Source organism: Pseudozyma flocculosa (genome assembly GCF_000417875.1).
Source record: "Pseudozyma flocculosa PF-1 unplaced genomic scaffold scaffold00001, whole genome shotgun sequence".
In the NCBI taxonomy this organism is placed as follows: domain Eukaryota; kingdom Fungi; phylum Basidiomycota; class Ustilaginomycetes; order Ustilaginales; family Ustilaginaceae; genus Pseudozyma; species Pseudozyma flocculosa.
The window spans coordinates 88,936-97,578 of record NW_006920869.1 but is presented as its reverse complement, the minus strand read 5'-3'; the positions used below and the strand labels follow the sequence as shown (position 1 = coordinate 97,578).

Here is an 8,643-nt window from a genome sequence, read left to right as displayed (position 1 = left end):
AGTTATACGAGTACGGTCGGCCCGCCAGTCCGCCGTGGCGGCGTCNGTCGGCCGTAGGTCCGTCCCCCGATGCCCGAGGAATGGAAGGGCGGCGTGCCCCGGGCGCCGGGCTCGGCGGCATGTTCGACCTTGACCTGCCTCAGGACAATGTCGCCGCTGGTGCCCTCGCCATAGTAGATTGGCACGCCGTTGCGGTTGACGGGGGACGCGGTGTCCTTGATGGGCGCTTCGGCTAGGTGGACGTGGGGCGACTGGGAGGACGACGTCGCCGTCGAGGTCTGGGATCGCGTGTCGGAGGAAGGCGAGAGGCCCGGGTCGCTCGACGACGTCGCCGCAGCCACCAGGCCGCCAGAGAAGCCCGAGCTGCCCACCGAAGCCCGGGACGGAGGCGTGGGCCCGGGCGCAGTGCTGTGGGTCCCCGCGACGCCAGCGCGGACAAACTGCTGCCTCGACCCCTCCGCGGGCCAGTTGAGCACCGACGCGATCGAGCTCATCTTGCTGCGGTCGTAGAAGGCCGCTGAGCCTGCGTCAGGGTGGTGCTGGCTGGCATGACGGCCGGGTGGATCGTAGGCATGCCCCGCGGGGCCCATCAGGCCGTCTGGACCGATGCCCGGCCCGCCCGCTAGCCGTCCGGCTCCTGGACCCGCCATTTCGGCGAGCATCTGGAGGCCAGTGACGGCATCGAGGTCGCTGTGGCGGGAAAGATCGCGCTTCCGCGACGACGACGGCGCCGATGGGGCAGGGTAAGGGTCGGGGTAGACGCTCGAGGTGCTGTCAGAAGTCGCCGAGTAGGGCGGCTGCGGACGGTGCTGCCGTTGATGCTGGTGCTGCTGATGCTGGTGGTGGGAGCGCTGCTGGCTTCTGACGAGCTCCTGCAGCTCGATCGTCTGTCGCCTGGCCGCCTCGAGCTGGGTTCTGAGCGAGGCCACCTCTTGTTGCGATGCCGTGAGTCGGTGGTCGTGGCGACCGTGGGAATACTGGTCGTGGCGTCGGAACTGACCGCCATGGTCGTCGTCGGCGTCGTCGTCGTCGTCGTCGTCGTCGTCGGAATTATCGCGGCTGCTGCCGGCTGACCTCCTGGTGGTGGTGTTGGTGGCGGTGGTGGCTGCGGCAGCGGCCGAGCCAGCCTTTTGCTTGCGGCCCGGTGCGCGTGCGGGGACGGCGTCGAGGCGCGAGTCGTACACGCACTCGCTGGGCTGGCCGGAGCGAGCACACCTGCCGCAGGCCGGGCGCTCGCGATCGCAGGCTCGCTTGCCCTTGAGGCAGGGGATGCACGACTTTGGGATGCGGATGCGCTTGCGCTTGAGGCTGGGCCCCGCCTGCTGCTGGGAGGGCGCAGCGCCCGCAGTGTCGGCCGGCGAACCCGCCATGGCCGTCGTTTGCCGGCGAGGCAGCGACAAGCTATGTAAATCGAGCTCAGGGCCCAAGGGAATGCGCTAGGTGCAAAGCAACGACAGCACCTGCGGCGAAAGCACAGTATCGGCGCGGCCGACGCCCGCCTCAGGTCAAGGGCAGCTCGGGCAAGGTGGGGGGGGAGGTCCGGACGCTCGTTTGGGCAGGGATCGCGACTCGGCAGGACGAGCCTTGCGACCAGGCTACGTTGGAATTCGGTGCGCTCGGTTCGGTCCGGACCGTCTGTCTGGAGCTGTGGCGAGGACTCGGGACCTCCGGGTTGACGACGGCTACTCTGGCACTAGCCCGAAATCAGTCACGCACGACGTGCCACGCCGAGCGATCCAGCGGCGGCGACGCTGACGGCAGTGTCGGCGTAGGGTTGTGCTGCTACGTCTGCGGCTGGTGAGAGGGGAGCGGTCGCTATCGGAGCGAGTGGCTGACCGATGTCGGGTTGCCAAACCTGGAGCGCCGAGCAGCACGGGATGGTGGCGTTGGACGGCGTCGACGACGGTCAGCGGTCAAGTAGTGGCGGTCCGTTTGTTGGTTTGGCGGGTCGCGCAGGTGGAATGAAGACGAGGACAAAGCAATACCGTGCGTATGTGGTGAGAGAGGACGCAGGCCGAAGCGTCGTTGAATGAGGTGCCTGCGGGAGCGCAAGGTGGTGGTGGCGGAGTGGTAGGCTGGCGGGATGCCGAGTGCGCGTCTCCGGCCGGCGTGCCGGCGAGCCCACCTGCTGCTGCTGCACCCTTGCCTTGCAGGCTAGACAGCCTACTCTGCCAAGCCCGAACCAGCAGCAGCGGCGGGGCAGGGCAGGCAGGCAGGCAGGCGGGCACGCAGCAAAGCAAAGCAGGCTGGGCCGGCCGGCTGCGCGCAACTTTCCGTACGTGGGCCCCGCCCCCGCTCCTATCGCCGACGCCGCCGGCAGCGCCTCTCTCTCGGATTTCTGATGCTAATTTTCGTCTGCTTTCCCACATTACCACCACCACCACCACCACCACCATCATCATCATCCTCGAATGCTGACTTCTTGGCCCAAAGACGGACCGATCACCACCAACACCTGCCTGAGATTGACTGGGTCTGAGCATCGCTCACCTGCACCGGCTGGCGCTCTACGGCCGTCATCGCCTCGCTCTCGCTGGGCCGGTCAGCAACACCAGCAGCCAATGTGCACCGCTTTGGACGTGTCAGCTCGTCTCACGAGGCACCGCTGCAGCTTGGATCTGGCATCGCGACAATAGCATGCGCGCGGGCCGTGCGGTGCCCCATACGTGGGAGCAGCCAGGAGCGCGCCCGGATCCTCAGCCTTGTCGCCGTCCGGGAGCGCGGCGCAGCGACAGGCTGTTCTTGCTCCAGCCAACGCGTACATCGGCCTGTGCGCAGCTGTCGGTGCTGGATCGACGCGATCGAAGGACGCGATGATGACTCTCGACGCTGACCCCATCCCTCATTCACCTGAAACGAGTCGGCGCTACGGCGCTGACGGCTCTAACGCGATCGAGCTAGGCCGTCATACGATGAGATGAAACGCGCTCGACCAAGGACCGCGATCTGACCGCGGTCCGACCGGGAGGAAGGCAGCACTTGCTTCGCTACGGCCTCCCACTGCTGACCGCGGCCAACCGCAGCATACGCCTCCCTCGACGACTCTGCGCGGACCACAGACTGCGGTCCACCATGTGCAGCCTACGGGGTCAGCGAGACCGGCGTGGCCGTCGCTCCAGGGCGGAGAGCGCCAGGCCCGGCCTCTCCTCACCGTCAACGACAGCTCTGCGCCATATACCTCTGTCCAGTCTGCCCGAGCGAGCCGCGGTCGACACAGATAAGTACCGGACCGTCTCAGCCTCGACCTGTCCCATCTCCATCCTCCACTACCTTCCTTCGCACATACACACATATACACAGCTCTCTTCCACACCAGCCACCGCAGTTGGTCGTTCCGGTAGCGCACCACACGTTCTAGTCAGAGACAGACAGCATTCCAAGCAGCACGCGCGCCGGCCGCCATCGCTACAGCACAGCCCATCCTTTGCAAGGACAATCAGGCCAAACACGGACCATCCCTTCGAACAACAGACAATCACTTGGCCTCAGGATCGACAGCCTTCCGCAGGAACCGGAGCCCCGACCGCAAAGCACAAAGACAACAAGAAAACAGCAGCAGCAGCAGCGGCAGCAGCGACAGCCCCGACGACAACAGCAACGACACTCAGCAGCCCTCGACAGCCCCGCCATAGCAAGCACCACCTCCTCCGCTCCCCTCCAGCCTAGCAACATGGTCAAGCTCACCGTCTCGTTTGTCCTGGCCGCCCTGGCCCTGGCCTCGTCGGCCCGCTCGGCCCCTATGCCCGTCCAGGTCGAGGCCGCTCCGCACGCCCTGATGGAGAGGACCTTCTTCCACAAGCCCGGCGGTGGCTTTGGCGCGGGCGGTGGCGGTGGTGGCGGCGAGGGATACGGGGGAGGAGTCGGCGGCGGCTACGGCGGCGGAGCTGGCTACGGCTCTGGCGGTGGCTATGGCGGAGGCGCTGGTGAGGGAAGCGGAGAAGGAGCTGGCGGCGGATACGGAGGAGGAGCCGGTGGAGGAGGTGGCAGCGGCTTCGGCGGCGGCCACGGCAAGGGCGGTGGAGCTGGCGGCGGCTTCGGAGGAGGTGCTGGAGGAGGAGCCGGCGGCGGTTATGGAGGCGGAGCTGGAGCAGGTGGTGGCTCTGGCTCGGGCTCGGGCTCTGGCGAGGGCTCTGGCTTCGGCTCTGGCTCTGGCTCTGGCAAGGGTGAGGGCTACGGCTCTGGCTCTGGCTCCGGCTCGGGCTACGGCAAGGGCTCCGGCTCTGGTGAGGGCTCTGGCTTCGGCTCGGGCTCGGGCTCTGCCAAGGCATACGGCAAGGTCGAGGGCCACGGCAAGATCGAGGGCCACGCCAAGGTTGAGGGCTACGGCAAGGGCTTTGGCAAGCGCTTTGGCTCCGGTTACGGTTCCGGCTCGGGCTCTGGTCAGGGTTCTGGCTTCGGCTCGGGCCAGGGCGAGGGCTACGGCTCCGGTTCTGGTTCGGGCCAGGGCAAGGGCGAGGGCTACGGCTCGGGCTCGGGCTCTGGCAAGGGCTTGGGCTCTGGCTCTGGTCAGGGCTCTGGCAAGGGCGAGGGCTCGGGCTGGGGCCAGGGCTCTGGCCATGGCGAGGGCTACGGCTGGGGCCATGGCAAGGGCGAGGGCTACGGCCAGGGCGAGGGCAGCGGCTCTGGCCAAGCTTACGGCGGAGGAGCTGGCAGTGGCTTCGGAGGAGGCAGGGGAGGCGGACTCGGTGGTGGGTACGGAGGTGGTGCTGGAGGAGGCTACGGCGGAGGCGCTGGAGGCGGCGGCGGTTACGGTGGCGGTGCTGGAGGAGGAGGTGGTTTCGGTGGCGGCTCTGGTGGCGGCTACGGCGGAGGCGCTGGCTCTGGCGGTGGCTACGGTGCTGGCTCCGGCAGCGGCTTCGGCAGCGGCTCCGGCGGCTTCGAAGCCCGGGGTGCCAAGAAGGTCGAGTTGCGCAAGCAGGGCAGCATCGAAGTCAACAAGCGCACCGGCTTCGACCTCGGCGGCAGCGAGAGCTTCAGCTTCGGCGGCAGCAAGGGGGGCGGCATCGAGGGCAGCGAGACCAAGAGCATCGGCTTTGGCGGCAGCAAGGAGGACGGTCTCACTGCTAGCAAGAGCTTCAGCTTCGGAGGCAGCAAGGAAGGCAGCATCGAGGCCAGCAAAGGTGTCAGCTTCGGCGGCAGCAAGGAGGGCAGCATCGAGGCCAGCAAAGGTGTCAGCTTCGGCGGTAGCATCGAGGCCAGCAAAGGCGTCAGCTTTGGCGGCAGCAAGGGCGGCAGCATCGAGGCCAGCAAAGGTGTCAGCTTCGGCGGCAGCAAGGAGGGCGGTATCGAGGCCAGCAAGAGCGGCAGCATCGAGGCCAGCGAGGACAAGACCGCTAGCTTCGGCGGCAGCAAGGAAGCCGGCGTTGAGGCCAGCAAGGGCGGCAGCATCGAAGCCAGCAAAGGTGTCAGCTTCGGAGGCAGCAAGGAAGGCAGCATCGGGGCCAGCAAGAGCGTGAGCTTCGGCGCTAACAAGGAGGGCGGCCTCGAGGCCAGCGAGGACATGCACGCCAGCTTCGGCGGCCTCGAGGGCGGCGTCAGCAAGCACGCCAGCATCGGCCTGGGCGGAGCTTCGGTCGGCGCGTCGAAGAAGGCCAGCTTCGGCCCCTTCAGCGTCAGTGAGAGCGCCGACAATAGTGGAAGCAAGACGGGCAGTGTCGAGGCGCGCGCCAGCAAGCAGGCCAGCTTCGGTGCCAGCGGCTCGGGTTCCGGATCGGGCTCCGGGTATGGCTCTGGCTCCGGCTCCGGCTTCGGCTCTGGATCTGGATCTGGCTCTGGCTCTGGCTCTGGCTCTGGCTCTGGCTCTGGCGAGGGCTCCGGTGAGGGCTCCGGTGAGGGCCTGGGCTCGGGCAGCTGGGGCTCCGGCTACAGCAAGAACGGTCACAGCTACGCCGCGGCCGGCAACTCGGAGGGCAAGTTCGTCGAGGTTCACGGCGAGAAGGACGAAGACGTCTCGGCCACCGTCACCGGCAGCGGATCGAAGACCGAGAAGAGCGGCGGCGCTGGCGCTGGCGCTGGCTCGGGCTACGGTGCTGGTAGCGGATCCGGATCCGGCTCCGGCGGTGGCTACGGTGGTGGTGAGGGTGCCGGCAGTGGCAGCGGCAGCGGCAGTGGCTCTGGCCGTGGCTCCGGTGGTGGCTACGGTGGCGGTTACGGCGGTGGATACGGTGGCGGTTCTGGCAGCGGATCTGGCGAGGGCTCTGGTTCTGGCGCTGGCGCTGGAAGCGGCCACGGTGGTGGCTACGGTGGCGGCTACGGCGGCGGATTTGGCTCTGGCTCTGGCTCGAGCTACTGAGCCAGCCAAGACCTCAGCCCCCCTTACGGTCTCGGAGAGCCCATCGAGCTGCTAGCGCAGCCGTCGCTGCTCCTGGCGACGAGCACGCTAGCCTAGCCTAGCCTATCGACTCTGTCGAGTCGTTCACCTCAACTTTCAGCCTTGGGGCCAATCGCATCCCTCTCTTCCCCCTCCCCCCACCTTCCATCACCTCCTCGTAGAACAATGTCTTTGTCTCGCGGTCCTCTTTCCAATCCATGGTTGAGCTCCGTTCCCGCATTGCTTGCACAGACGCCGAACTCGCAACTCGACTCGTTTGGTGACACGGCGCAGGCGGGCTTTATCTCGAGCCGGGACCAAACCGCCAGCGTATTAGCTGAACAAGTGTCACGCGTGCGCAAGGCTCGCTAGGAGGAGCGGACCAGGGCCTTGATACTCGTGTATGCTCGTCTGCGGCCACCTTTGCTCTCTGTCTCAGCCCGACCTGGCCTCAGCCGCGCCGGACCCGAGGGGGCTGTGGCACTAGTCCGCCCGCCTCACTCGGCGACGGCCTGTGCTTGTCCCGTGACAAAGGCAGCGACAGCGATAGACCCCGCCCTTCGTAGGAAGAATTGCCGGATGCAGACGAGGACCAAGTCGGCGGTCAGAGCGTGCACGCATACCTCGACGGCGGTGGCGGAACGCTAGCCTGCCCAGCATTGGCGCGACAACGCGTATCGACCACTTTGACCATCTCTCGGGGCACGGCATTGCAGGCGGAAGGGTGCCTGAGCATTTCTATGCGCCGACGCCCTTTTGTCCGCGCCCTGAAACAACGATGCTGGCAGCCGCTCCGAGCGCACGTATAGCTTTTGCTTCCGAGTGCACCGTGCACCCGAACAACAAGGCAGGCAATGCAGCTCTCCTCTCGACACCGCCGAACGGCACCTCTAGCTCCATCACGGCCTTGTCCGTTTCGGCTGCGCAGCCAAAGAGCGAAGCAGGCGCCTGGCTGGCCTCGGTCGGGCCGTCGGGCGCGATTGCGGTGCTCTTGTACTCGGGGCGCGAGCGGCTCAGCACAAAGGCCGGGGCGAAACCTTTCCTTTCTTGAAAGGGGTGTTTCGGAGCCAAGCAGCAGGGCTGCGCTAGCAGTGCGCGCAGGTCGTCGTTATAGGTCTTCAAACGCCACCGCGGAGACACGCTCGCGGTCTCGGACCACTTGCACGCCAGATTTCGAGCTAGCTTGCTGGCCTAGGCTACAGTGAAGGCAGAAGCTTCCGGCAGCGGACCGGCCTGGTGAATGGGCACACCTCGCTCGCTGTGTCGTTGCTCTCTCGGCTCGGCGGACTGACGCTCACGGCGCGCTGATCTGGCATGGCGGTGCGCCCGACACCGACGGCAGCACCAGCGTCGCACCGTACGAATCGGAAAAGCTTCAAATACCTCGGCCGTCGAGGCCAATCCAGTCAGCAACTCTCCATCCTCACTCACTTGCCCGCCTCCTCCCAAAGCCTCAGCCTCACAGCCCTCTTCGCTCAGCCCCACCTTCGGACACTGCGCTTGATCAACCCCGCATCTCTTCTTCTTCTCCTTCGTTTCCGCTGGCGGAAACCACCTCATCACCTCAGGACATCAACCTCGCACCTCTTCCAACCCACGGACACTTCCTCAGTGAAACTCAAGAGTTGATCTCTTCCCCCTCCAGTCCCCCTGCGAATCGCAGTCAAGCGATCGATCAAAAGCCAGGCCGCTTTCGAATTGAGCATCGTCCGACGAAAGGCTTCCACCCAAGCACCTACCTCCAGCGACACCGCAGCCTCCAAGCACATCTGCCGACCTTCCTTTGTCATCAAGATGGTCAAGATCTCGTCCAACTTTGTCGCCCTCGCCGTCGCCGTCGCTCTGGCCTCTTCCGTCGAGTCGGCCCCGGCCAGCGGCTGGTGGGAGCAGCGCGGCGTCGCGATGCTCACCGAGCGCGACCTCTTCCCGCGCGACACCTCCGCGGGCGACCGTCAGAAAGAGCTGCAGAAGCGCACGTTCTCGCACCTGCGCGGCTCCGACGACTACAGCGGTGACTACCCTGGTGACGACTACGGGCTGGGCGGAGGCGCCGGTGCCCGTGCTGGCCTCGGTGCCGGTGCTGGCGTCCGGGCTGGTCTGGGTGGCCACGCTGGCCTTGGCGCTGGCGTCGGCGCTGGCGCAGGTGCTGGCGCAGGTGCTGGCCTTGGTGGCCACGCCGGCCTTGGCGGCCACGCTGGCCTTGGTGGCCACGCTGGCCTTGGTGCCGACGCTGGCCTTGGCGGCCACGCTGGCCTTGGCGCTGGCGTCGGTGCTGGTGCAGGGGCTGGCCTTGGTGGCCACGCTGGGCTTGGCGGCAACGCTGGCCTCGGTGG

The 8,643-nt window shown here is 66.8% G+C and overlaps 1 protein-coding gene across 1 annotated transcript; it reads right to left on the bottom strand.

Annotated features, from left to right (window-relative positions):
* Window positions 1–2: 2 nt before the first annotated feature.
* PFL1_00025 (uncharacterized protein) lies at window positions 3–1,370 on the bottom strand (the record flags this gene model as incomplete). The annotated part of the gene is made up of 2 exons (XM_007877522.1): window positions 3–1,215; window positions 1,276–1,370. The coding sequence occupies 2 exons, from the start codon at window positions 1,368–1,370 to the stop codon at window positions 3–5; spliced, it is 1,308 nt and encodes a 435-aa protein (XP_007875713.1).
* Between the last annotated feature and the right edge of the window lie 7,273 nt (window positions 1,371–8,643).